Source organism: Stegostoma tigrinum, chromosome 26 (assembly GCF_030684315.1).
Source record: "Stegostoma tigrinum isolate sSteTig4 chromosome 26, sSteTig4.hap1, whole genome shotgun sequence".
Taxonomy (NCBI): domain Eukaryota; kingdom Metazoa; phylum Chordata; class Chondrichthyes; order Orectolobiformes; family Stegostomatidae; genus Stegostoma; species Stegostoma tigrinum.
Genome location: NC_081379.1, coordinates 39581566 through 39608856, shown reverse-complemented (window position 1 = coordinate 39608856; position 27291 = coordinate 39581566). Strand labels below are relative to the sequence as shown.

General features: G+C 43.3%; 1 protein-coding gene across 2 annotated transcripts in view; it reads right to left on the bottom strand.

Annotated features, from left to right (window-relative positions):
• msi1b (musashi RNA binding protein 1b) overlaps nt 1-21490 on the bottom strand; it is a 190945-nt gene extending 169455 nt beyond the window's left edge. Inside the window, exons 1-5 of one of the 2 annotated variants that reach the window (XM_048556060.1) lie at nt 21269-21490; nt 20950-20990; nt 20473-20554; nt 20148-20232; nt 7015-7056 (exon numbers count right to left, since the gene is read on the bottom strand). In XM_048556060.1, coding sequence (XP_048412017.1) covers nt 7015-7056; nt 20148-20232; nt 20473-20554; nt 20950-20990; nt 21269-21330 — 312 coding nt within the window. In that variant the 5' untranslated portion in view covers nt 21331-21490. Of the gene's footprint in view, nt 1-7014; nt 7057-19322; nt 19394-20147; nt 20233-20472; nt 20555-20949; nt 20991-21268 lie in introns of those variants that run through there. The other variant, XM_059655114.1, reaches the window with a different exon arrangement.
• Nucleotides 21491-27291: the final 5801 nt, after the last annotated feature.

Genomic DNA, 27291 nt, shown 5'->3' with positions numbered 1-27291 from the left:
TTGAGCGCAGTTGTAGCGGGACATTTGGGAGATAGTGAATTATAAACATCCCACATGAAGGATAGAGGTACAACATTTAAAGTGGTTTAAGCAACTTTCCCTCACAATGAAGAAAACTAGCGGTAACCAGAGATTTACCAACAACATCATCAGCAATATTGAATCAGGTCATTATCAATTATATTAGCAAATTGTGATCCCATGGTACATTCTTTAAAGAACCTCAATGAATGTAATGGGCAATACTTCAGTTTGGAGGGGAAAAAAAAACATGATTGATGCATTTCCCTGTCTTCAAGCTTGCAATCGACTTCTGGACTTCACTCCGCTTCACACAAGACTCAGTAGTCTTTGATTTGAACCCTCCAGCAGGCCAATTCCTTCTGTAACACTCCTGAATCTGGCAGACCAAGCATATGAACTTTCAATCAGCCTCTCATCTGCCCAGTCCCTGCAGAAATTTGAAATGTTTGGTAGCAGAAGGGCCTGGGGCTGGAAACCAGTGCTTCCAATTTCACCGTTCAATTAATTTGTCCAACAGCTGCATCAGAAACTCCTCCATTACTCAGTCAGCTAATGGCTGCACCACATTGACCAAAGATTCAGGTTAAATCACCATTTTCCAGCTGAGCTAAACCAAAGGCATTGGTGATGGCAGTGCAACTCGGTTCGATGTCCCAATGTTAGATGAGTCAACAAAGTCAAAGAAAAGTTGCGATCCTTGCAGGACACAGCACATACTGTTGCCTGAAGGCAGGCTGGGATTCAACTTCCATGGGTCCCAAGCCAAAACAGCATGGTAATATTCAATGGGCTCATCCATAAATGATGACCTTGTCTGCAAGAGAACATTGTATGCCCACTGCCTGCTGAAATTTATCTAACAAAGTCAGCAGCCCTAAGGAGGAGCAAGATTAAAGAAAAATAGTGTAGGAAGTCAAGAGAGTTTGAGATAAGTCAGGGTAGGCATTGTGCCCATGAGGAGGGGGTGGGAGAGGAGCAAATGAACACAAGAACTTTATCAATAACTGAGCTATAGGAAGTATAGATACGAGGAGAGAAAGGCCACAAAAAGGTGAAAGGTTTGGATTTTCAGGGCCACTAAAAGGCACGTTATCTGACACAGTATATCTGGGTGACAGAAGCATGGGGCATGTCCTGGTAAGTGAAATATTGAGAGAATCCAAAGTCTCAGACCCCTTTAGATTCTGCTTGGAGCCTCCACAAGCCACTGGGATCATTTAAAGTCAGTTGTGGAGACGGAGGAACTCCTGAAAGCCATTTGAAAGGCAAAGTATCAGTGGCAACCCACCAAGTGGAGGCTGTAAATGCTCTACACCTACCCCTACCCACAGCTCACCACCCTTCCTCCAGGGCATTTAGGGATGGGTAATAAATGCTAGCCCAGCCAGTCAAGTCCACCTCTCTCTTTTTTTTAAAATTTGAGTCATTCATGAGAGGTGGACTTGACTGGCTGGAGGGAGTCAAAAAGCAGGCACAAGATCAGGATCCAAAAACACAGGCCTTTGAAGTTGCTTTAATCCAGTTCAGCAAAAGTAAACCTGAAGAACAAGTGGAATAAAACAAAAGTACCAACATCACCAGCCACAGGCAGCAAACAAAATAGCAAACTGGAAGTCACGAGGTGTGATGGGAGTGGAATCCACCAACAAGAACGGATGACAACTAAGCCAGCATAGAGTAAAGAGAATGAGCACCGGAACAGAATGGAATCCACTAATCACAAGTAGAATAGGATCATAAACAACACAACCATCAAAACTTTGGAGGCCTTTTTAAAACATCCCAGACTTAGCCAAAAGACTGACAACATCCAGGTCTCCTTGCATTCAACTGACAGTTGAGGTCACCAATTTCTTAAGGTGCAAGTCACAGGTATACAATGTGCTTTGACACTAGCAGCAGAGTTAAAACTCAAGAGCTGTTAGATAGTAAGAACTGCCGATGCTGGAGTCAGAGATAACACGGTGTGGAGCTGGAGCACACATCAGGCCAGGCAGCATCAGAGGAGCAAGAAAGTAGACATTTCAGGTCAGGACGCTTCTTCAGAAAAACTGAAGAGCAGGTTACCTCGCCAAACAGAGGCCAAGGCATTTGCTGAGGGGTACGAAACACTAGCACAAGAAACTTAAGTCTCACTTTATTTTTTTCTATGGCATAAAATCTAAGAGGAAAACAGCGACTTGAGCACAAAATCTAAGTTGCCACACCAAAGCAGCTATCCAATTCTGCTCTGTGTATCACTGAATTTAAAACAGTTCTAACCACCAGTGGTCCTGCCTTCAGCTATGAAGGTCCAAAGTTCTGAAATTTCCTCCCTGAAACTCTCCATTCATCTGCCTTTCAGACACTGTGCAAAACCTGCCCCTTTGAACATGTTTTTAGTCACTTGTCCTAAAATCTGCTTCAATTTTGCAGTATCAGATACTGTTCAATAACATTCTAATAGTACGTTAGGATGTTTTACTTCGTTAAAGCCATGTTACAAAACACAGGTCACAGTGCTGAGCAGGGAGCTCACCAGCAAGCTACTGTCACATAGGCAAGAAACTAAACCAGGGAGCCCACACACATTTTGTGGTGGATAAAAACCATCCCATGGTACTTCAGACAAGTGCAGCATGTTCTTTCTGCTGTCCCGACAAGTATTTCATCCTCCAAAAACAACATCCAAACTGGTTAACTGGTCATGATCACATTGTATTCAGTAAGATCCCTCGAATGGCAAAGTGACTACTACATTTGCCTACAACATGAACGACACTATAAAATACTCAATTGGCTTTAATGCCAATTTAAGATGTCTCAAGGTCTTAAAAGGTTCTATAAAAATGTAACACATTGGGTGGAACTTTATCAATGGTGTACTATTTCTGACGGCAGAACCAATTTGCACCACTTCCCTCTTGCTTTTCCTAGTTTCTAAAGTTCTGCGGAAGGGTCACTGGACCCGAAATGTTAACTCTGATTTTACCTTCACAAATGCTGCCAGACCTGGTGAGCTTTACCGCCAACTTTGCTTTTGTTCTGATTTACAGCATCCGCAGTTCTTTCAGTTTTTATTCGTTTTAAACAGCCTGTGATATGCACTGGCAACACATGGATCTCTTACATCGTCACCATTGACAATCCTACAACCACAGGCCGGCGATGAAGAACATCCTGGTTAAACAGGGTGACTCAGCACCATACCCATAACTTCCTTTCTCAACTCCACTATCATTACCACAAGACTTAGACAGCACAAAGGTGGGAGGTGTGCGTTAGTGTTGGTTTCATATTTAAATTTAACTTTGGCTAATCTGATAATGGACTCATCCCAGATTTCCTGCCTATCTCAATATCCTTCAACTTCCCTGGTAGGCAAGAATTTCTCTCTTCCTTAAAAATATTCAATGACTCTGCCTTCACCACTCTCTGGTTAAGAAACACTCATTAAGATTCTCATCTCTGCCTTAACTGAGAGACCCTTTATTTTAAAACTGCATTGCCCAATTCCAATCTTTCCCATATGGAAACATACCCTCAGCATCCAGCCTGTCAAGTGCCCTCAGGATCTTGCACGTTTCGGAGGAAAATGAATCACCTTTCATTCTTTTAAACTCGAAAGACTATGTTCACTCGCTGTCTAATCTTTCTTCATGAAATAATACCCCTCATCTCAGGGTTCAGCTGAGTGAATGTTTACTGAACTGTTTCTAATGCAGTTATACCCTTTCTTAAATAAGGAGAACCAAAACTCTATGCAGCATTCTTGATGTGGTCTCAATGACCCTGTACAATGCAAACAAGGCGTGCCAAAATTTAATATTCCATTCATCTTGCAACAAACATTTTATTTGCTTAACAAAGTGTGGAGCTGGATGAATATGCTGTCATCCAGCTCCACACTTTGTTATCTTGGATTCTCCAGCATCTGCAGTTTGCATTATCTCTGATCGCAATTTTATTTGCTTCCCTAGTTACTTGCTGCACCTGTACACCAACTTTAAGACACTCATGTAGGGGACACCCAGATCCCTTTGTCTCTCAAAGTTCTGTAAACTCTCTCCTTTTAAAATAACATCCTGCTTTTCTACTGTTCTTGGCAATGTGGACAAGTTCACAACTCTCCCCTCAATATACTCCCTCTGCCCACTCACTTAACCAATCTATATCCCATTGCAAAAAAGTCCTCTTTCCAACATCCATGCATACCTATTTTCAGCAAGGCTTGCTGAGCTGCAGTCTGCAGTGAATCGAAACTTATGCTCAACTCTCTAACCCAGAGAAGCATTGAGCAGCTGCACCACTAGGCCTAGCATTCCCCAAGTTGAAGCCAGTGTTTCATATTCATATAGTGTCTTCATTGTGGTAAAAAGTCCCAATGCACATCACAATTAGCATGATCAAATAAAATTGGGCATTGTGGCACAGGTGGGTAAGGTTTAGTCAAAGGTTTTATGTAGCATCTTAAAAGGAGAAAAGCAGTAAAGAGGCTGAGAGATTTAAGGGGGCCAATTCTAGAGCTTTGAGCCTTTGTAGCTGAATCCACAGCCAGCAGATATGAGCCCAATGAAAATTCAAATAAATGGGAGGTCAGATTTGGACACAGGATTTCTAACCTGGCATCATATTTCTGTGGTATAACACGGCTACTCAACCTACCTGCAGGTTGGGCTATCAGATGTCACCAAACAGGAACTTTTAACAACAGACTCCTCAGTAAACGGATACAGTAATTTATTTACCAACTACAGTATTGAGAAAATAGCTGTTTGGAAACAATGTGTCAAGATCAGAGATGCTTCATCACCATTGATACATTTGAACTATGTTCTGAAAAACACAGCCTGAAAAACCAGTGGTAACGTCTTCAATAATTTCCAAAAGTGAATGGATTGAATACTTGAAAAGGAAACATTTGTATGGCCAAAAAGCAACAGCAGGGGAGAGGGGCTGACTGAATAAGCTCTATCAGACTGTGCCAGACAGGTACTGAAGTTCAGAAGTGGAATGTGAGGGTAGATAGGGATCTTGGTACAAGGACATCCTATGCCACTGGACTTGCCTGTTGGAATTAATAAGCCTGATCCTACAGACTTCCTCTGGTGGTTAAACTGTGACAGGCTGAAAATGCCCCTTCATTAGAGTGTGCAGCATGAGAATCACAGCTCTTGGAATTCAGCAAGATGGTTGTGGCAGTTAAGCCACCATTTTAATATGGATGACATGTCACAAGGAACTTATAAGCAGCTTCCTAAAACACTTAACAGCATATTAAGGCAGAGAGAGTCCCCACAGAGCGGCACAGCAAACAAACTCAAATGCAATTCGACAAGAAACAAACTGAGAAAATATAATTACGCAAGCCCCTCTCCAAATCATCCAGGTCTGAATGCAAACAGTGGCAACCAGTCTTACAACAAAATACCACACGGTGCCAACCTATTCTGAAGATAATGCCAAGGGGCCTTCTAAAACCAACATCACATTTCCATAACCTCAGACATCTCGCAGGTTTCACAAAATTACAATTACGAAAAAAACATTAGTGGTGAGAAAGAGCCCATTCATTCAATCGAAGCTCATTCCCCCACTCAATAACTTTTGCCATCCATCATCCAGCTATATTTTGGCTGGTCAACTGGAAAGCACAACCAGGAGCAATGCAGAACAAGCTGCCAGCTTGCTATTATTCACTGAACACCATCAAGATATTTCTTCTGCTAACAGACCCAGCAGGTTATTTAAAATATTTATCATCTTCTGAAGTAACAAACTTTTTCCTCACAATATTTTGGATCCAAAATACCTCCTTCCGCACTCCTACCACAACTCCCTTGGGAAGAGACAGACCAACCGAAAACAGATATACAGTGACACCAGAGTTTCCTGGCCAGCCACACATTCTTCCACTATGTGGTCACACACAAATTTAATGAAGTTACCAAACTCAAGCCAGCAAGGAGAGAATATTTGCTCATAATGGCAACAGGTCTTGGTATTTGACAGCCTAATCGAAGTACAACAATGAGTTGGGCATGAAGTGGGGCAATGGGTCAAAAACACACATTTCACCATACAGTACATCTAGCAACTTGAACAAGTCAAACAACAATTTTCAAACCAAGCAGCCATCAATAAAGCCAGGGATAGAAACTTCACCTGGACTTACAGACATCACTTTGACTCAACTAATTTTCATGTTACTGACTTGCTAATCCAATCAATTCTTTCCATTTGGCACGGAGCCCTTTCCTAGTGACCCCACCTCTGTTGTCTTATTACAAGATGTACAGAGAAATTTATTAACCAATATCTTCTCTGGGGAAAGCATTTAGCAACTGTGTGCCAAATCAACCCAGGCTTGGTTCAACACCAAAGCAGACACTCTTCTTACCAGCCAGATACAGTACAACCTGGGTGAAATGCCTCTTACCTGAAACGGTAGCTTTCTCGCTCCGCATATGCTGAATATTTCCAGCACTTCTGGGTTTTGATCACAGCTCACCTTGGATCACTGCTACTTCAGCTGTTCCCCTTTTGAAAGTAGTATGCTGTTTTGGAAAATGAGGATTGTGGGCTCCACCTTGGTGATTGAGGCTAGTGGCTCTAGGGGACTGGAACTTTGTGGTGGGGCAACCCGCACTGACACCATATCTGATACCTCCCACGGTGACAACAGCCCGTTGCACTCAGGCCTTCAGGGAGAGTAAGGAATGCAGCTGGAGGGCGTCAGTGGGATTATATCCAAGAACAGTCAGCACCTTCAGGAAGAAGGGTAAAATGGGGGAGCGAGGATTGGAATTAGAACACCAGCAACCATGTTGCTTCATGTTTTGCAGCTGTCGGGCCAATGCAACCCGTTGGGAGTTTGAGAAAATCTGGGACATGTGGAAACTTGATCATTACTCACAGACAATTACTCTGTTATAGTCACTAAACAAGGTCAGAACAAGAAAAAAAAGTGATGTACAAGAGAAATCAAGCCACTATTGATAAGGCTCTTACCTTTGGCTGTGCTCTACGTGGAAAAGCCACTTTAGGATCAATCTGCATTGGAGGAAGAAAACACAACAGAAAATTAATTTTTCAACTGCGAGATTAAAGTTTCTAGAAGAACTGTTTTGCAAAACAAGGGAACACCCAGAGAAACAGTTCTTTACTGTAAAGAAAATAGATGGAACTATAACTCCATTTTAAAGCCAAATCTAAAATTCCAGGTGGCCTGCTGTTGGGTTAACAAAGCACACTGAAATGTAAAATACAGACAAACAGACTGCCTTTAGGGGTTGGGGTGGAGGGACAAAATTTCACAAATGCTGGGGGCAGGAAATATTGAGTTCTTCACATGTAAGGGTCAGCAACAGGAATCAAGGGGTGGTTATTGGATCAGGCTAGCTGGACATGGGCAAAATCACTGTCGTCCCTTAACATCCACTTTCCAACACAAATTCTTAGCGTGCAAAAAATGCACTATGGGGGCCTTGGTTGATTTTGTCTCCAAGCCGGAGACCAAAGTTAGTTGTATCTCAGTTCCATCTATATCCCAACTTCTGCACAATGTCTGGTCTCCCCCGCTGTGGTCTACACACTCAGCAGTGGGGTGTGAGTCCAAGAAACTCTTGAGCCAAGAACAGCAGATACTCAATGATACATGGGGTGGAATCGATGTGAAGGGACGCTGGGAGAATTTCAAAACAAGCCCGAAACCTTGGCTTCAGTTTCTGGAATTTTGAATGTAGAGACCAGACAGCTTTACAAAACCCAGGTCTCTTGGCCCTTCATGTCTGCAGCAGTTCCTTACCACAATAATCCAGAACAAATCGCACAGATCCATGGGGACCCCACAACATTGCATCTTTCTCCATTTCTAATATGTCACCCTATTCCCTCAAAAACAAAATGGTCTCTCGCTCAACTAATCTCTATGCCAAAAACATTCAATGTTTTGTAGACTTCCACTTTTTACTCTCAATCCCCTTACATACACTACATTCCCTAGATCAAGATGTGTGCGGGCTTGCACTACTACAAGCAAGGGAATGCATGTGGCCAGCAGGGACTGAACGTATAAGTCAAAGAAAGAAACATAAGAGTAATGACCAAGGTGCCGTCCATTCGGTTTCATCCTCAATCCATGCAGAATCCCAGAATGACATCAGCCAGTGAACTGAATTAAGCCAAATCAGCCTTCACAGAAACAGTGCACTGATCCATCTCAGAAGTGAGTGCTTCAAGCTGGATATCTGCCAAATGATCTCCATTCCTCAGTTTGCAGGACTGTCACATATTTCACATGTGAGAGCTCTGCATTCTTATTTACACACAGGCAAACACTGCACTTTTAACTATCACTGCATGTTGGAAAGGAGCTCTCCAATCCACTTACGCATGGTAGAGGTCCCATGATCCTGCTAATGTAGGCCACTTATTCATCATCCTTCCACCAACACTCTATCCTCCCTTCAGTGGTCAAGCATTCAGTTGTCTTCACCAAGTTTTGGAATTCCCTTTCAAATCTTTCCCCTTCTCCTTCATAAAACCTTTCTCTTCGACGAAGAGTTTAGTCACATGCCCTAATTTTCTTTGACTGTTTTTGTCTGAATGTGTGCCTATGAACCTGGGGCATTTCACTACATTAAATTAAGGCACTATACAAATGAAAGCTAGTGTACTTTGCCAGCCTTCCTTTTTGATTGTAATCAGGGAGCACTATAGTAGATAAATACAGCTTCAATGCTAAGCAGTTGGCATAGGATCAGCCCAAGAAGGCCCTTTTAGCACCAAATGACTTCTCAATCACAAACATTGCTGTGGTGAGTAGGGAAGGCTGGAAAACAGCTGTCAATTGGACATCACTTTAATTGCAAGAGCAGCCAAATCAAACTAATCAGAGGCCACAATCAGAGAAAACTGATCCCGGGACAATCAGGCAATTAGAAAGGGATTGGAGAAGGGAAATAAGTGATATCAAGGATTCCGAATGAGGCAAAGAAAATTTACAGTTGGATCTATTCAGTAAACATAAACAAGGGGAGATGGTGGTGAAGTGACTCTAGACTAGTCCCCCAAAGGCCCAGGCTACAGCTCCAGGACATGGGGTCAAAGTCCACCACAGCAGCTGGTGGAATTTAAAAATTTACAATAGAAAGTAACAATAACCATAACACCAGCATCAACTGTCATCAAAACCCACCTAGTCCCCAAACAGCCCTTGGGGAAAGCAATCTGCTATCTTTACCTAGAGTGGCCTATACGTGACTCTCAACCTACAGCCACATGACTGATTGTTAACTGCCCTCTGAAACAACCTAGCAAGCACTCAATCCAAGCAAATATGGATGGACAACAAATGATGGTCCTGTTAATGACTCCTGCAGTCCATCAACAAATATATTTTAAAGGAATTCACTGTGCTATATTGTGGAAACTGTATTGTGACACAATACCAGGCACAGTACTGGAACTCAACCCAAGCAACAACACAGGAAAGCCACTAGTGTTTTGAAAACACCGAGTGGGCAAGGGGCCCGTCTGATGTAATCCTGACTTTTATCAGTCACAGTTCAATCCTTGAATTCCGTTGAGGAGCATTCTAGAAATCACAGGATCCTTACAGTGTGGAAACAGGCCCTTCAGCCCAACAAGTCCACACTGACCCACAGAGCAATCCCACCCAGACCCATCCTCCTATAACCCAACTAATCTACACACCCCTGAACACTACCAGCAACTTAGCATGGCCGATCCACCTAGCCTGCACATCTTTGGGCTGTGGGAGGAAACTGGAGCACCCGGAGGAAACCCACGCAGACACAGGGAGAATATGCAAACTCCACACAGACAGTCGCCCGAGGCTGGAATCGAACTTGGATTCCTGGCGCCATGAGGCAGCAGTGCTAACCACTGAGCCACCGTGCTGCCATTTCTTTAATATTTTACCTTTTCTCAACCATCTACTTCAAGGAGGAAGAGAAAGTGTTTCGCACAATGGATTCTCAATTTTCTTTACTATAAAATAACTTGCCGATTCAAAAAAAAATTATATTCACAATCATCCTACTCTCAGGAGGAGTTACTGGAACAACCCATTTATTCAACTTCCTCTGGTACCAGACAGAGTGACTCAATGAGCATATTTAATATAGAAATACCCTGCCAATTTTTGATACGTGCCCATTCATAGAAATCAGAGTCTTGTGATGTTCCTGCATGTCAAGCCACCTCACCAGGATATTAAGTAGGCACTGGGACTAACACTTCCTCTCTGTCAAAAATTATAGACACACCTCCACATACAGCACGATTCTTGCATTCCTCGAGTCTCCAGTCAGGAATTTCTTACTTAGAAGAGAGAAATTCCTGACAAGACTTGCTCTTAAAAAGGTCAGTATTATGGTGATGTGAGGAACATCAACTTTCAACGTCGTCTACAGCAAATGGGAACTAAACCAATCTGGCTTAATTTTCCACAGCAGATCCAAGCAGGCCAAAAAGAGATCTGATTTCAACCTCCACACTGTTGAGTTAGCTGATCTCAGTCAGGTCCAAGAATACAGCACTGCAGCTGGTCTCTTGTAAATAAGAGTAGGCCATTCAGTCCCTTGAATCTGTTCCACTATTTAATTAATTCAAGTGTACTCAAACAACAGTCCACAGTTCAGGGAAAGGGTACGCAAAGAATAACTAGTAGAAACTGGAGTTTCATTTATTGTATTAATTGCACTCCTAACCAATACTCTGCCTCATTTTGAAGTTGGGTGAGGGCAGTCTGGCTATTTGGTTTAGTTGGCTCCCTATAAAGTGTTAATCAGTGCAGTGGTTACAAGCAAGATCAGATCAGGGAATATTATTGTACTTCAGACATGAGGTAGAGTAATCCAGACAAACAAGAGAAAGCAATGGACCAAAGGTAATATACTGTAATGAGGTTATCAGCTGCAACATCAAGAATACGACAGATTTCCTCAACTGATTCAGTGAGGGACATCACCCACTGAATAATGACGAACCAGTGGTAACAATGGAGTCACCAAACCTTCCCCTTCTCCCCCACACACATTCTGGTGTTTACCAATAATTCTGGGCTTTAAAGCCTAGGTTCAGGTCACATCCTGTTAGTTTGACCATTGACTGACAGTCAAAAATAAATATTACATCAAACTTTATAGTTATTAGTTTAAGGGCTACAGAATTAATATATAATTGAGTTTTAAATCATGCATTTAATCAACAGACTTAACAACTGTGCAAATGAGAAGTAAATTTCCTCTTTCAAAAATATACTGAGATATCACAAGCAGAGATGCTTTCACACACCAGAAGAATGTGAGGAATGTCCAATAATTATGCATTCTCTCAAATCTGTTTTCTGAATTGGCTGTTGCCTTATGTTAATTAGGCACTAAACAGAGGTGCATTGAAACTCTCTGTAAAGAGGGCCATTTCTTAGTTCTATTACTATGCACCATTGGGTGCACTGATGCAAGAAGAGCTTTTTTGTTTTTAAAAATACTCCCTCACCTTGTGAACAGGATACAAAAGCTTTTCATTCATTAATTACCCTAGCTCCCAAACCTTCTCAATTTAGGACTGTCGAAATATCACACTGGAGATTGTGCAATCAATCATCGACTCACATTTGGGAAACAAAATAAAAATAAGGATCCACGTTTAATTCTCAAGCTAATTTTCAGACTTTCAGGAACATCAGTAGAATCTTTATTACACAGGAGGTGTGCCTCAGAAGCAAAGTAAAGAATTGCCCAAATTAAATCATGGTTGATCTGTACTTCAACTGCATTTACCAAGTTTTGCATCATATCTGTTGGCACCTTTATATAACACTCTCTGCCAATTTCAGCCTCAGCAGCTCAGTTGATAAGACAGAAATAATGGGAACTGCAGATGGTGGAGAATCCGAGATAACAAAGTGTGGAGCTGGATGAACACAGCAGGCCAAGCAGCATTTTAGGAGCGCAAAAACTGATGAAGGGTCTAGGTCCGAAACGTCAGTTTTTGTGCTCCTAAAATGCTGCTTGGCCTGCTGTGTTCATCCAGCTCCACACTTTGTTATCTCAGTTGATAGACAGCCTTTTTTGTGGCACATCAGCAGGGGAGATGAACAGGAGTTCAGCAAGTGCGTTGCCCTGCGTGCTAAGCAAGGCTTTCTTATTTCACTCCTGAATGGCCTCTCTACTGTCCGTAATTTTTCAGATAATACGTCCAACTTGGTTGATCAAAAAAAAATCAACTGCATTCTGCCATTATTCATTATCTGGTGACCAATGCACAAGTGTGGACGTTAAGTATAACAGGGTTAAAAGTCAGCTAACACTTAGTACCTGGGCTAATGCTTGAAGGGAAGTCATTTGGGACAAGTCAGCCCCTGTGCAAGGCAAGGGAGGAGAATATTGGAGGCAGAATGAATGCAGAAAATATTTTTAAAAACTTTTTTTTGATGACCCACAACACCACAGTAATTATTCCAAGATTCACTATGTATGGCCAAATGTCACAAGGGCAACAGTAAAATGTCTGCTTTCTAAAAGTCCTGAAGTTAAACCAGTTTGTATCACATTCGGTAAGATATTTTTAAATAAAAAGGCCTTTATGTTCTCATAATGCTCCATCAGAAGAACAATGCACTACCTCAAACTTAGGTGATGGTCTAGCTGATTACTGTTAAGCTGAGCTTGTTAAAATAAATCAGATTTTGGATTCGCAGCATTTAAAAAGGGATTGCCCCTTTTTTTGGATGAAGAAACTGTTGATCCGCTTTCATTGTGTTGCCATAGGCACAAGGAATTAAAACAAAACACGCTGAACAGCCGTGGACCCTGGTACTTTAAGAAGCCATTTCACCTTAGCAAAATAGTAAGTCCCAAATGCCAGGACTGGTCTCATCCAAGTAGAGTGCTGGTGCCATGGCTTGGTAGTTTGTGAACCGATAAAAGTCTGGCACTTAGGCTTACAAATTCTCAAAGAATCAATTGTTAAATAACCAGATAGATTTCTCCTGGAATCCTGAACTGTGCTGGGGGAAAACAACAAGCTTACAATTGTCTTTAAACACAATTGTATGAAACAAAAATCTGGGTGTGTTTAAAAGAACTGTTCAACAGACTGGTTTTCATGTAAAAGTAGCTTTTGTAGGTCAAACAGAAAAGTGATTAGAACCTATTAAATGAGCAAACTCTGAATCAAAACAGAATTTAGCAAACTTTAAAATCATTATTGCACATGGCAAGCCATAGTCACCTACATTTCTTCAACAAACATTAAAAAACGGTTTTAAAAATAAGTTTGAAGGCATCCCCAGTTTCCCGCCCTCACTTTCCAAAAGCTTTGAAATCTTTTACTGAAGAATGGCTTTATGGATAATACTTCACCCAAGTGGCTATTATCAATATACAAGCTCAGGAATCAGAAGCATGTTCCAAGGAATCCCACTCTCAACCAGGGTCCAGTAGGGGGCACTCTGGAGCAATCAGAAGACAACAGTTCCCCCTCCCCACAACCCCAGAAATGATGTGGGCCACTGTAGCATCCACATGGCTTCCCATCAAAACTGACATCAATGAACTCAGCATGGACCTTCGACTGAACCATGAGCCTTAAGCAGCTGCAAGACTCAAGAGCAGAAACTTGAATCTGTCTCTAACACCTTAAATTCACATATCAGATTGCCATGCACAGGGAACTGCAAACAGGTCTCTCTGAAGGTTCAAACTACTGAGTAATGAGACAGTAAGCAGAGGAAAAAGATGTGCCTTGCAGCCTCTATTTCAAACTTAGTCCAGTCAAGGTTGGGAGGACTGCAAGTGCATAGTATGCAAAGGCTCAATCTCACCCAGTCCCAACCAGTTCATGCAATTAGCCCTGGTTCCACAATTAACATGTCATTTGTTTTCAAATGCTAAAGTCTCTAGATACCCAAACAAAACACAAACACAATTACATATTTCATATTAATTGCGCAGAGATTTTCAATAACAATTCTGCAGATCAATCCAGGCCATTTTATTATCAAGCAAAGGCATATGCATCAATACAGTTTCATTTCTGCAGCCTCAGATTTGGGCCAGTTACACAACATGGTATTGATCTTCTAATTCACATCAAAATGCATTCAGATGTGTTACAGATGATCCGGACAGTGAGGTATAACTCACATTTAAAACAATGCCTTATTTTTCACATGGATAGTTATAGCTGCCCCGATCATCAGGTGGTTTTGATGGGGAGTCCTTTGCCAAGTTTCAGGTGGTCTTACAAACAATAGGGAGTGGGACAATCAATCAGGCTCCCATGTTGGAACAGAATGGCAGGAAGAGTTAGTGAAGTGGCTTTGCAAGTTTTCAGCCATAACTCCTGACACGAGGGATTTCATGGGCATGGAAAACTCCTGCTGAATCATAGTTCACTGATATATCATTTAACCACACCGCCCACCCCACCACACTCTTCCATCAAAAGCTACAGAATTTATTCTGGGTGAGGGACTTCAACTCCCATCACAGTTCGATAATAGAATCGCTGAACATGTAGGCTGATCCCTGAAGGGCAGAGGGCACAGCTGACGATAGTGGGAATCAACACAAGGTGAAAAATAGCTTGACTTTATCCTCACTAATCTATCTGTCCCAGATCCATCTGTTAATGACATCACTGGGAGATGTGACGACCACTTAGAACTTATGCAGACCAAGCATGCCTGGACACTAAAGACACATTTTATTGAATTTTGTGGCAGTAACATCGGTTATAGAGATGGTAATAAATGGTGATGCCCAAATCCCTTGAATGAATAAAAATAACTTGCTTAATGTAATAAATCTACTGATCTTTTTATTCTGTACTGAATTTTTTATAAATTCCTTCTTGAAATGTCAACGCTGTTGGCATGTCCAACATTTATTGTCCATCCCTAATTGTCCTCCGCTTACTGAGCCATTACAGAAGGCAGTTTGGAGTCAAATTGCTGTGGATCTCAAGTTGCATCTAAGCCAGGTAAGGTAAGGATTTTCTCCAAAACAGATGAGTCTTCACAACAATCGAGTAGCTTTGTTGATTATTAAGAAAGAGCATTGCATCCCAGATTTATCAAATTAAATTTAAATTTCCTCATGTCATGGTGGGACTTGAAACCATGTCTGAGAACTAGGTGTACAAGGTAATGAGAGGCATGGATACAGTCGATAGCCAGGGACTTTTCCCCAGGGCAGGACTGACTGCCACGAGGGGTCATAGTTTTAAGGTGTTAGGAGGAAGGTATAGAGGAGACATCAGAGGGAGGTTCTTCACCCAGAGAGTTGTGAGCGCATGGAATAGTTTGCCAGTGGTAGTCGTGGAAGTGGAGTCATTAGTGACATTTAAGCGACTGCTGGACATGCACATGGACAGCAGTGAATTGAGGGGAATGTAGGTTAGGTTATTTTATTTTTGGATTAGGATTATTCCACGGCACAACATCGTGGGCTGAAGGGCCTGTACTGTGCTGTACTTTTCTATGTTTCTATGTAACCATTCATCCAGGCGTCTGGAAAACCCAAATACTAATTATTGTGGTACCATACCTCACTCCTTCATCAAATTAGATTTCCAAGGACCTGTCTGCCTGAAAATAAGGCGCTAAACTAATAATGCACGACAAATGCATGCTAAACCTGGGAAGGCAATGGGTTAGTGGTATTATGCCTGGACAGTTAATCCAGAGACCCAGGTAGTGTTCTGGGGACCCAGGTGCAAATCCCACCACAGTAAATGATAGGATTTGAATTCAATAAATATTTGGAATGGAGGCTCTAATGATGACCATGTTATTTTGGAAAGACGCATCCATTTCATTAATGCCCTCCCCTAAGGAAAGGAAACTGCCATCCTTACCCGATCTAGCCCATAGGTGACTCCAGGCCCATTAACTACCCTCTGGATAGGCAACAAATGCTGGCCTAGCCAGTGATGCCCTCATCCCGTGAATGAATAAAAAAAATAAACTAACCTGAAGCAACAGAGGCATGATCATATGGAAAAGATCCCACAACCAACCGAGGAGGTCAAAACTCCACAACTTCAGTCCAATCATCACAAATGATCATAGTCAAATCGACTAACTGCAGCTCCTCATCCCCATCAACGATGGCAAAGCCCAGCATGACTAGAAGTACATGGTGTATTTGCAACAATCTTAATTCATACCTACCAGAATCTGTGCCTCTTCCCCGGTCTCCACCACTAAAAGGTACCATTCTTTTAGTCAAAAATGGCTGAACATAGTTCCCACATATAGTCACAGCTCTAACCAAGTTGTCCTTACACAATAGTGCATCTAACCAACAATGTGGAAAATTGTCAATGTATTTCCTGTCCATTATTATGGAACAAATCCAACACGGCTAGCTATTACCCCACCAGGCAATATTCTAAATAAAGACATCAAGTACTATTAAGCGATATTTACTCACAAATAACATTCCCAATAATGGTCAGCTCGGGTCCATCAGGACACTCAGCTCCAGACCTCATTAAAGCCTTGGTCCTAATATGAAGAACAAAGCTGAATTCAAGTGGTGAAGAGAGCGTGACTGGCCTTAACATCAAGTCAAGGTTTGACAAGTTGTTGCACTTCGAAATCCCAGGAAAACTAATCAACGGGAACTATGGCTGGAGTCTACCCAGCACAAAAAGATGGGGTGGTTGCTGGAGCCAAATGACTCAGGGTTAGGATTTATTGGAAGAATTTATCAGGACAAGTATTTTAATTCCAATATCTTCACAGTATTGTAATGAAGCAGAAGGAGGCCATTCAGCTTATTGTGTCTGAATCAGCTCTGATTATTTCAACATAGTGCCAATACTTGCCTGTAACATTACACACTGGATGATTCATTAAATAAAAACAAAGTACTCCTGAATACAATTGAACTTCCCTCCACTCTAATGTCCAGGCAGGACATTCCAGACCCTAATTCTTCATTGTATGTAAAAGGTTATTCTCATTTGCATTGCTTCTTTTGCAAAAGGGTTTTGAACCTTATCTCTCTGGTTCTTGATTCCTCTACTATCCTGAACAGTTTCTCCCTCTCTTCCCAACCAGATCCACGATTTTGAAAACTTCAGTCAAATCTCTTTACCTTCTCTCCAGCAGCAACTCACCACACAAGGCTCTTTGATAGCACCTCACACACCTACAACCGCTACCAACTATAATAGTTCTATGGGACCATCATCCCCTAACGTTCCTCCATGTCACACAGAATTCAAGCTTGGAAGTGAATCAACGTTTTCATCTTGAACTCTCTTCTGTTAGGAAGAAAGCGAGGCTCTTCACCAATGATTGCAATGTTCAATGCCACATGTAATTCTGCAGATCCTGAAGCAACCTGTGTACCTTGGTCCTCCAGGATTAGGCTACACAGACGATGAGTGACATTCACATTGCAAAAAAAGGTGCCAGGCAGAAAGCCTAACCACCATCCCGCTGACATTCAATCCCATTTAAATAGCCAGGGGTCAGCATAAACCAAAATCTCAACTGTACCAGACCGCTAAATACTCCAGCTCCCAGGAAGCTGGAGGCTAAGGGTCCAGTTTTGTGATGCATGACATCACTCCACCTCTTTGCTATCTGGGTGTAAGTCACATGCACGCAGCTCCAACACCACCAAACAGGACAAATCAGCCCCTTTCACTGGCAACACCTAATCAGCTTAAACATCTATTCCCTCAGCCACCAGCAAATCACATCTGCAGACTGCATCACAGGTGCACAGCAGCAATCCACCACAGCCTTTTCAATAGCACCTCTCATACCTATGAGCATCTACAATGACAATTGCCACAGCTGTGTGGGACCACCACCATCTTAGTCACACCCCAGTCTGACTCAGAAGTATAACCCCATTCTTTCATCATTGGTGGGTCAAAGGGCTACACTTTCGCGCCTGACAGCACTGCAACAGTACAACAGCTCACCATGACGTACCCTAGGGCAATGCATGCTTGCCTTCGCAATAACACTCTCAAGAACAAAACTTATAAAATTTAACCATAGCCCACTTGCTTGCGTCTACAGAACATACAGATGAATGTTACCCATTTGAATAAAGTAGAAGAATACAGTAGATACTGGCCTAGCCAACAACACCCACACTCCAGTGAATAAAATTAGAACTCTAATGTTGAAGCAGCCCAAGTCTAGTAAGAAGTAGTAGATGGAAAAAACCCCAAAACATTGTGAACCTTCAACAGAGCCTACAGATTTCTTTCCTTTCTTTACTCTCCAGGTTCTCTCAAGCTTCAGAATCAAGGCTGGGTCCAGGACCGTGTCACAGATCACTTCCCAATACGACCGTGATTCACTGATTACTCGTGGAATAACTCAAACTCACCACAAGCCTATATGAGTTAACTTTCCCTGACTAGATACAAGCTTCCTTCTTCTGGAAACTTTATGACTATCATTTGCAAGTTGATTTTCTAACGAGTGCAAAACCTGGTTTATGAACAGATCCAGGAAAAGAAACTAAGTGCTGCATTAAACTGATCTCAGTTCATACTGATACTCAATACAGAAAGTCATTGGTAAACTATTCCAATCAAGTGTCCGGGCTACAGACAGATGTCCAAAAGATTAATGATTATCCAGGACACCCAGCTGGAAAGTGCATGTGAATGAGAACAGCTATCTAAAGTCCTAGGATGTTTCAGCTTCCAATACAGCACATCATCTGTCAGCAATCCCGTTCACACACGGCATGAGCTATGTCTACCTGGGCAAAGACCTGAACGATGGATGGCAACTGCCTTGGCAAGGCAAGTGAGAACAAGTGATCAGATGCCCTCAAATTGAAAGGGTCTAAAATCCGCTGTCTAACAGTGTGCTGGAAGCAGAGTCAATAGCAAAGCTCAAAAGGACAAGTGGATCTATGCTTGGCAATGGAAACACAAGGGGAGGCAATGAAATTAATGAGATTTAAAAAGAGTGGTATGAGCTCAATGGGTTGAATGGTCTCCTTCTGCACTGTATGCAGTTTCTACTCCTGTGATTTATATACTATACATGCTAATTTGACATGCTATCTGATAGCATAGTGATACAACCACAGTTCTTCTATACAGTCCACTCTGAAAGTCCAATTAATTTATCTAATCTTTATTAACAGAATAAATCAGGGATACAATGCTTGCTAATTATAACACTCAAATAATCATGATAAAGGCATAAAATTTTCAATATTCTCTCACCCCCCAACCCCTCCCAATCACCTCTGCTGGTCATCTTCAATAAGCTGGAAAAGCAGCAAATTGCTGACCTGATGTTCGAGCCGATTTAGAAGCAAGACCATCACTAAGTAGATTAGTGAATAAGAATGTAAAACACAGTGTGAAAGAGACGGAGTGGGGGATGTGACCGAGGGACGAGAAAGACAAGAAACTAAACCATCAGCACACTCCAAATCCACTCTCTTGGGCATTCTGCACTGATCTGCTGCCAGGAGACAATCCCCAGTCCCAGTTTAATCAATCCTGTTACACAGACCTTGCCCCGCATTCTGATAAAACTGTACAACACAATAAAAATGAAATAAATCCCTGCACTGAAGTATGATAGCACTTCAAAGATCCTCAGTAAACAGATCTTTTGAAAAAGGAAACAGGTTTTCATTCGCCTCTCAGTCCAAGAAAGTCGGTCATCTTGTTAATGTCACTAAGTACTGGCCTGATGAATGAATGCTGACCTATTTAAGATCTCTCCCCCCACAAGCAGCCCCTGTTGCCATGGCAATGATCGCCGTGGGAACGCTCAGGCACTCTTTCTTTCTCTCTAATACCAACCCCCATCTCCCCCCCCCCCCAAACCCATTCCTCCCAATCCCAAGTTTTTTTTCCTCTCTCTACACACTCTGGGCTCTTGCACTGTACTATTTAACCAGCTGGACCTTTCAGTGTGGGAAACGTGTGGATTGTAAAAGCAAACACATGACGTGAGGCTCGGTGTCTGTCTTTGTAAAGTCAAAAAATGGGGGGGGGGGGGGGGGGGGAGTGAATCGCAAACCTGCAAATCTATAACCACCTCCGCCACCACAGCTATTAAATTCCTTGCACTTAATTTGTTTAAACAAAAAAAAATCACCTACCGTTTTAGAATCTAGTTCATGCCTCGGTTGCGCTAGAACTTTATCTACGCCCGTTTGGTCAACAAAAGTGACAAATCCGAATCCTCTGAAAAAGCAGAGAGAAAAAAATACATAAAAGAAAGGGAACATTGACAATTTAATTCGCCGTAAGACGCGTCTGCCAGGGAGAAAAATACCGTGTCACACTCAGGATGGGAATGGAATTCAGGTTTTACATGGGGGAAAAAAAATCAAACGTCCCTTTCCCTCCAAAGCGAAGTTTGCGAACAGTGTAACCAAGTAGCTAGCAAGGAGCAGAGAAAGAGAGAGAAAGACGCTCACTTACCTTGACCGCTTTGTAACAGGATCCCGCATCACCATGCACTCCTTCACGTCTCCGAATTTACAGAAATATTCCTTGAGACCTTCTGTTAAAGCCGGAGGGGGGGGGGGTGAGAGGAGGAGGGCAAGAAATAAATAAGGGGGTAACAGTCCTTGTAAGAAGCGCACCATTTCATTGAAGAATACCCATTACAATTTCAGCCCCAATAAAAGAAAGCCGTGTGTTTACCGGAACCCCCCCTCAACGAATAAAGCACTGCTTACACAGATTGACATACATTTGTCCGAGGCAGAGAGTGTGATTTGTAAAAGCTACATGGTTTTGAGATGCAATCATAAGCGATGTGTATCACACACACACACACACACACATACACATCAATTTGGGGAGGGGGGGGTGAGAAATCACACACGTCTCTGGATTGAATTTTAGCAAGAAGTTTAAAAAAAAAGTTGGGAGGTCCACCAGGACCTTCCTTACCTTGTGTGGTCTGCCAGCTCAGTCCCCCGACGAACATTTTGCTAAAAAAGAGATGAAGAGAGAGAGGGGAAAAAAGACAAAGACACAACTCAGACATGGGATTCGGCCATGTTGGCACCTCACACACACATTTAAAAGAAAAAAAAGTAAGTTGGGCCGTTAACCCAAAGCACCTTTTCTTTTCAAAAGAAAGTCAACGTTACAGTTTAAAATCTGAAGTAGTTATCCAAAAAATTGTTTGAATATTGGTAAACAAATGTGATTTTCTTTTAAAGAAGGAAAAGGGTTGAATAAATGAATTGGATTTGAGCTCCTGTACCAGGGATCGTGCTGAGAGTCTGCACTGAGCACCGAATTGGCTTGGTTAGCGTCCGCCTCCATGAGCTTCCAGTCCCAGCCAAGGCAAAGAAGGGCCCGCTTCAGCGAGAGCTGGGGATGCACAGAGGGGGAGCAAGGGATCGTCACTGGCGGGAGGGGAGGGAAGGGGCAGCCCGGCCGAGCGGCTCCTCATGACCCGGCCTGAACCCCCTCCCCCCTCCGCCGGAGCCCCGCCCCCTAGCCGGTAAGTCCCCGCCCACTTTCGCCCCGCCCTCCCTCCCGGGTAAGACCCGCCTCCCGCCTGAAGCCCCGCCCCTCGCCCACGGGGACCAGAGCCCCGCCCAGAAGTTCGCTCGGTTAACGCCCCCTTCACACCACGGTCGACGCCCCGCCCCCAAACCCCGGGGTGGAGGGGGGATTCGGCCCCGCCCCTTCAGCGGTTCCGCTAGGCTCATCTCCCCGCAGACTCTCACTGTCCCCCTCACCCGCCAACCTTCGGGGCTCAGCTAAACCACCCCCGTGTAGCTAGGCCCCGCCCCATATCACCTCAGCTCTGCCCCCTTACGATCACATGCTCGCCCCACACCCTCCCAAAAGCCCCACCTCACCACTACGACTCCCGCAGCCCCGCCCCATCCCCAAGACCCCTTCCCCGCCCAAGAACCTCAGCCCCCACCCCGCCCACACCTTAGCCCCACCCCCTTCTCGCCGGCGCTCTCCGCCTTCTACCACGATCCCAGACCCGCCTCCTCTCCGCCCCTTCCGCCTCGGCCCCGCCCTCTCCCCGCTACACCGGCCTGGCCCCGCCCCTTTACTATATGTGCCAAGATCCCTTGTCCTCTCTGTGGGGGAGAGGGCGTGGTCTCCTTCCCCCCGATTTGGGGTCATCGCCCCGCCCCCTTCCCTCCGCTGACCGCAGGATTCGGACCTCGTCTCCTGGGCAACCTATGATGTAACAATGGGCATGGGCGCGCTATGCAAGTTGCCTTTGTTACTTTGCTCAATCGCTTCTGTATGAAAATCCCACTTGGGGGGCCAGGGCTAGATGCTGCATCTAGGTCCCCCCCAAAAAGATTGATTTATTTCCACATCAGGCACTGGGCAAAACCGAAGTATATCAGCATTTGTATCAGGCATTTACAGAACAGTTAATTTTCGCATCGGTCTGTTTGAAAGATCATATTTCATTGTGTCTGAGGGGTTATGAAACTTCTGTTTTGCTGATAGATCAGACCTATCTTCCGGCATTTCTTTAATTACGGCCAGTGAGACTCATTCCAGTGTCATGATGGTGGGTGGTCCATTGATAGTCGCAGATATAGGGAGGAAAGCGGTGGCAGCGCCGGTATTGGTCAGTTGAGTGGCCACCTCCCCCACAACAATCCTCTTCCCTTCCCTTCCTCCCGCTAGGATTAGCCTTTAGGCATTTAGCAATTTTCGTTCTGAGATGAATTTTTAACGACAAATATAGGTGGCAGATTTTCGAAGATAATAACGCTTTTTCCGCGTCAATAGTAGTTATCATTCTGCTCAAATATGAATACTCCCCCCCACTCTATTCCCTCCCATAACTAACTCCGAGTGACAATATCTTGAGTGTTCTTATCAGAGACCAATGTTAGGATTTCCTTTTAATCACTAGAATCGCCTTAACCGCAACATACGGTGAAGATAAATCTTCGTTCTGCTCGTATGAGCGTTTACGAATTTACAATGTATAATGCTTGTAATTAAATTTACACAGAACCTATCTTTACACGTGGCATCTCACTCATTACCGAGTAATGGAGAATCTCACTCCACACTGAAACTGTGCCATTTCAAACAGGTAAAAGGGATGCCGTCTGCATTTAATTCCAAGTAGGAACCAATCATTCTAAATGTACAAGGAGACCGAAATGTGGGTTAGCAACCACGAAGAAAATAGCTGCCTACAAAGCACGTATTTCAACAGACTACTAATCTGCAATGCAGATTATTTTGAACTAAAACGTTTTATGAAAATGTCTTAATTTTATAATCCCTGACGGGTAGCGTTTTTATTTTAGTTTATCTTTGTGCTTTTAGAGACGAACAGTGGACTTAAATAAAACAAAGAACTGCCGAATGCTGACAATCTGAAGGGTCACCAGACTCGAAACTTTAACTGTGCTTCTCCTCCACGGACAATAAACTTGTTTATTTGTTGTCAGAGGGCGATTAAATTTGGCTTTCAGTTGGTGGGCTACCATCAAAAAGGGTATAGATAAATATTGAGAGCCTTACAAAAACTTTGAAACAATTTTAAAATCAAGTATCGATTCAAAATATTCAAACGACCATATATTCTACTGGAACATCTTCAACAAAATAAACAAAAACTCATTAAAATGATCCGGGAATGTTGTTTTAAAAGGTATTTCGGTCTACAGTAAGCCATGGCACGTGATGGCTGATGAGGCAAAATAAATCTCCGGCGGTATCTCATTTGAAAAGGTCACTCATTGGAAGATAATCAGCTAAGACGTTACAGCACTGACGACAAAATAGGATTCACAGAAGTGTCTGTTCCACCGGATATAAAAGGATAGTTATGTAAATGATTCGATAGCGGTAGTTCTGGGTGCCCTTCACCTTTTATAATAGGTGACCATTTGGCCATTCCACCCATTGAGTTTTTGACAGAATGCGAACTATTGTTCAAACAAGGAGTCGTTTATTTATAACAAATTCACATCCCCGGGCTAATGGGTTTTTTGTTTCCTTTTGAATGTGGGAGAGAGCATAAAACAGGACGCACTAAGCTTGCAACTTGACAATGGCGATTACGCTAAGAGGGGCAGAAATAGAAGCATAGAAATGTTTTCATATGCTTCAAAAGAATCCAGAGAGAATGCCAACAAGGAAAGACGGACAAAATTTAAAGTTTACACATGTGCGGCACGGCAGCAGAGGACAAAACATCAAAATATAACCTGAGGCTGTGCACCACAGATGTGAAGTGAGAGAGAGAGAAAACGGTAGTTCAGAGAATGTCTTTCCTCTCGTTTTAGGCCATATGTCAAAATAATGCTTCGCCCTTTGCAAGTTTAAAAGATTGCTTAAACTTTACACAGCCTGACAGTTTATTTATTTTACGCGGGGGGGGAATCACTGAAAAGTTCTGAGTTGGATTGTACCTTTCAAGCCTGATTGTGTATTTGGCACGCTGCAGGCAGATTTACTGGGAAGCAAGAGTGCCTGAGAGTGATTTGTATTTTCAGTATGTGGCGGTCAGCTCACTCATGTCACCCAGTTGACGAAATGATTTCAAATTGTAGCTCACACTGAGTATTAAGCATCACGTGGTCGCTTTTAAAGCATGTTTTAATACCCACGTGTTTAAATGGAAAGCCTATGGTCGAAACATTAAACAAAACTATGAATTGCGAAGCGACCAGTAATTAATAACATTTTTAAAAGACAGAAGTTTCCAGTGCTCATTTTGCAAATGTTACATAGTTTTTTTTTTCAAGAGCAATAACTAATTTGTTCTAATTTGTTTTCCTTCTGCTCACTAAACGAGACTGCAGAAACTTTACCCGGGCAGATGGAATTTACTTTGGTTCCATTGATACACATTGAATGTGATCCCCTCCAGTGTTTATACTCACCTTTGCCCCAAACACTGGACAGTGTCACCTTACATTTAGATGCATGCATTGCGTGTAGGTCGGGATTGGCAGGAGGGGGAAGGGGAAAAGATTCAGATCCAGGTGTTTACTTAATACTTCAGCACCATGCAGCCCCGGCCTTAATACTACCATGTGGCATTTTTGAAAGAACATTTTTTGCAGTTTCCCTCCTTCACAGAGGTTGCTGTGGCATTAGCCTGGCTTGACCTCAACGACAGAAAGAAATAACTTGCAATTGTTAGAATAGTTTCCCATCCCAAGAAGTCTCAAAGTGCTTGCAGCCCATGAAGTTCTTTTTGAAGAGACAGGAGGCATGCAGAGTTAATGGACAGAAAAAGGCCTCCCCACATTCATGGTGCTTAGACACTGCCTGCCTGGCCACAGCTAGACAGAGATAGAATAAAAGCAGAGAGAAAGCCGGTGTCAATAAGGGAAAACAAAATAACTCTGAAAAATCCAACTCAAGAGAATTGAAAATGATAACAAAGTGTGAAGCTGGATGAACACAGCAGGCCAAGCAGCATCTCAGGAGCACACTCCCTTGTCCGCTCCACACTGCCCTCCAACCCCACCACACCCGGCACCTTCCCCTGCAACTGCAGGAAATGCTTCACTTGCCCACGCACCTCCTCCGTCACCCCCATCCCAGGCTCCAAGATGACCTTCCATATTAAGCAGATGTTCACCTGCACATCTGCCAATGTAGTATACTGTATCCACTGTACACGGTGTGGCTTCCTCTACATTGAGGAAACCAAGTGGAGGCTTGGGGACAGCTTTGCAGAACACCTCCGCTCGGTTCGCAATAAACAACTGCACCTCCCAGTCACGAACCATTTTAACTCCCCCTCCCATTCCTTAGATGACATGTCCATCATGGGCCTCCTGCAGTGCCACAATGATGCCACCCGAAGGTTGCAGGAACAGCAACTCATATTCCACTTGGGAACCCTGCAGCTCAATGGTATCAATGTGGACTTCACAAGCTTCAAAATCTCCCCCTCCCCCACTGCATCCCAAAACCAGCCCAGTTCATCCCCGCCTCCCTAACCTGTTCTTCCTCTCACCCATCTCCTCCTCCCACCTCAAGCCGCACCTCCATTTCCCACCTACCAACCTCATCCAGCCTCGTTGACCTATCCATCCTCCCCAGACTGACCTATCCCCTCCCAACCTCCCACCTATACTTTCCTCTCCACCTATCTTCTCCTCTATCCATCTTTGGTCCACCTCCCCCTCTCTCCCTACATATTTCAGAACCCTCTCCCCATCCCCCTCTCTGATGAAGGGTCTAGGCCCGAAACGTCAGCTTTTGTGCTCCTGAGATGCTGCTTGGCCAGCTGTGTTCATCCAGCTTCACACTTTGTTATCTTGGATTCTCCAGCATCTGCAGACCCCATTATCTCTGATCAGAATTGAAAATGACCCAGGTTATCTGTTTAAAGAGTTTTTTAGAATTAAAGTCGACCAAGATGCCAGGAGAATCCCCCTGCAATTCTCTGAATAATGCTTTGGAATGTCTTGCAACTACCTGAGAAGTCAAATGAAAGTTTGTATGTCTCAACTAAAGGCACTTCCAACAGTGCAGCATTCACACCTCAAAGCACTGAAGCACCAGTCCAAACATACTCAGGCCATGGGTGTGGGTCTTGAAATCACAAACTTCTTCTGCTAAGGTGAGGCTGCTGCTTCTCACATCAAGACTCACACTGGTGACACTATTGTAAACGGCATCATTAGGCATCAGAGAATGAGGACTATCACACATCAATCCATCACCTTTGCAGCAATGTACATGTTCTGGCAGATACTACAGGAACAATACCTGAGATAACGGGAACTGCAGATGCCGGAGAATCCGAGATAACAAAGTGTGGAGTTGGATGAACACAGCAGGCCAAACAGCATCTCAGGAGCACAAAAGCTCCTATTTCGGAAAGATACCTGGACGATTTTCACCTACCTGAAGCAGGGGCACTGTTGCTATTCCTACCCCCATCTCATCTGAGATCCATGAACTTGAGCACTCACTGAATGGGATTTGTACCTTGACATGCCCTAGTCATTATAATGCACCAACACAATAGGCAGTTCATTTATCCATTCAGGACAGGAACAGTGATGAGGGTTAAAATGACAATTTAATGACTTGTTTTACCTTTGCTACATCTCTGTTTCCAGAAAGTACATTTAATGTCTGTCATTATCAAATTTACAGTTAACAGCAAATCTGATTAAACAACAATATTTTCACCTATCAATTATCATCCTTTACAATATGTTCTGTGCAATCAGTCAGATTTTCTTTGTTTACAATAGGTTTTCTTGTATTTTTAAAATCTTGCCTGTTTCCCACACACACATGTGTAGA